At 60.9% G+C, this 1,663-nt stretch overlaps 1 protein-coding gene across 1 annotated transcript in view; it reads right to left on the bottom strand.

Annotated features, from left to right (window-relative positions):
- Positions 1 to 1,094: 1,094 nt before the first annotated feature.
- Positions 1,095 to 1,663, bottom strand: part of LOC104985024 (keratin-associated protein 10-12-like) — a 769-nt gene continuing 200 nt past the window's right edge. Inside the window, exon 2 of the mRNA XM_010835011.1 lies at positions 1,095 to 1,662. Within this exon, the coding sequence (XP_010833313.1) occupies positions 1,095 to 1,662 (568 nt within the window). The remainder of the gene's footprint in view (position 1,663) is intronic.

A 1,663-nucleotide genomic window follows, 5' to 3' on the forward strand; every position in this document is an offset into this window, starting at 1 on the left:
TTTACATCTGGCCACTATCTGTTTACAGGTCCTCTTAGGAATTTTCTCTATTCCCTCTTTCCTGGATGGAGCTGAGCTGGGGGGTGGGGATAGTATCCCCTGGGGAGGTGCCTTCAGTTCCTGGTCCCTCTTGCCCCAGCCTCCACTGTTCTCCTGCTCCTATGGCCTCATCAGTCTGTTTCTGGTGGGGAGATAAGTAGGGTGCCTGGTGCTGACTGGTGCCCACTTCCTCTATTGCTAGTGTCCACTAAGACTGCTGGCTCTTCTCCCCTACTGTCCTGAGGGTTTGTTCACAAGGCGTCTCTTTTGTTCTGTCCCTCGTCGGTCAGGCTTTGAAACCTTGAGTAGAATGAGTGATGTCTAAATAGACACTGCACCCCCTTGGAGCCCCCAGAATCTCGTTCACAGACCAGCATATAGGCAAGCCTCCTCAGTGTCGGCACCTATCTCCAATGGCACTCACCCTGGACTCTCAGATCCCGACCCAGGAGGGTTTCTGCTTCTCCCCAAGTCACCTTCAACCTGCACGGGCAGGGGGTGGGTGTGGGAGGAACCCAGGGCCTACTCAGGATCTGAGCCTTCTGCACCCATACCCGCCTCCCATGCCAGCCTTGAAGGACCGTCTGCTGCAGGGAGAGTGGGCCTGGGGTAGGAAGGGACATGGAATGTGTGGATGGCACCAGCTTTCAGATCCTGTTGCCTCTCAGCTGCTTTGAATTCTAATGGGAGAATGTGTATGCTGCCTGGCTTCTGCCGGCAGAACACCCACAGGCCAAATTTGGAGGGGCCGAGGGGTCCCAAGGGAGGAGGGCAAAACAGACATGGGTACCTATTTCCTGACACAAATGCTTTATTCATTAGAGCAGCTGATGTTTGTCATATGGGATTCAAGCAGCCCGTCCTGCAGAGGAGGCTCCTGGGGCCCCCCCTGTCCACCCTGTCGAGGGCTCTCTGGGATGCCTGCCAAGTTCAAATCCCCTCTGGGCAGCAGCTGCGTGTCCTCCTTTGGGAGAGGGGAGGTCCTTGCGCTAGCAGAGGGGCTCCTGGAGCTTGTGAGAGAGAGAGCAGCTTGTGGAGGGCGGATGATTGGCCGGTCAGCAGCAGAGCTCCGGGGCTGAGGCAGGGACGCAGCAGGCCAGGCGGGAGCATGCAGGCCTGCAGAGCAGGGACACAGAGGAGGCCGGGCGGCAGCAGCTGGGCTGGCAGGAGGAGGTGGGGACACAGCAGGCGGGGCGGCACGCGGGGCGGCAGAGGAGGGACACGGAGGAGGCCGGGCGGCAGCAGTTGGGCTGGCAGGAGGTGGGCACGCAGCAGGCAGGGCGGCACACAGGCCGGCAGAGGAGGGACACGGAGGAGGAGGAAGGTCTGCAGCACGATGAGGGGGCTGAGCAGGGGGAGGCCTCACAGCACACCGGTCTGCAGCAGACAGGTGTGCAGCAGACAGGTGTGCAGCAGACGGGCTCACAGCAGGCCTGCTGGCAGGGGGAGGAGGTGCAGCAGGAGGGCTGGCAGCTAGACTGCTGGCAACATGAGGAGGTAGAACAGGGGGAGGCCTCACAGCAGACAGGTGTGCAGCAGACAGGCTCACAGCAGGCCTGCTGGCAGGGGGAGGAGGTGCAGCAGGAGGGCTGGCAGCTAGACTGCTGGCAGCATGAGGCCAGGC

The sequence above is a fragment of the Bison bison genome, unplaced genomic scaffold (assembly GCF_000754665.1).
Source record: "Bison bison bison isolate TAMUID 2011002044 unplaced genomic scaffold, Bison_UMD1.0 scf7180017864037, whole genome shotgun sequence".
Classification (NCBI taxonomy): domain Eukaryota; kingdom Metazoa; phylum Chordata; class Mammalia; order Artiodactyla; family Bovidae; genus Bison; species Bison bison.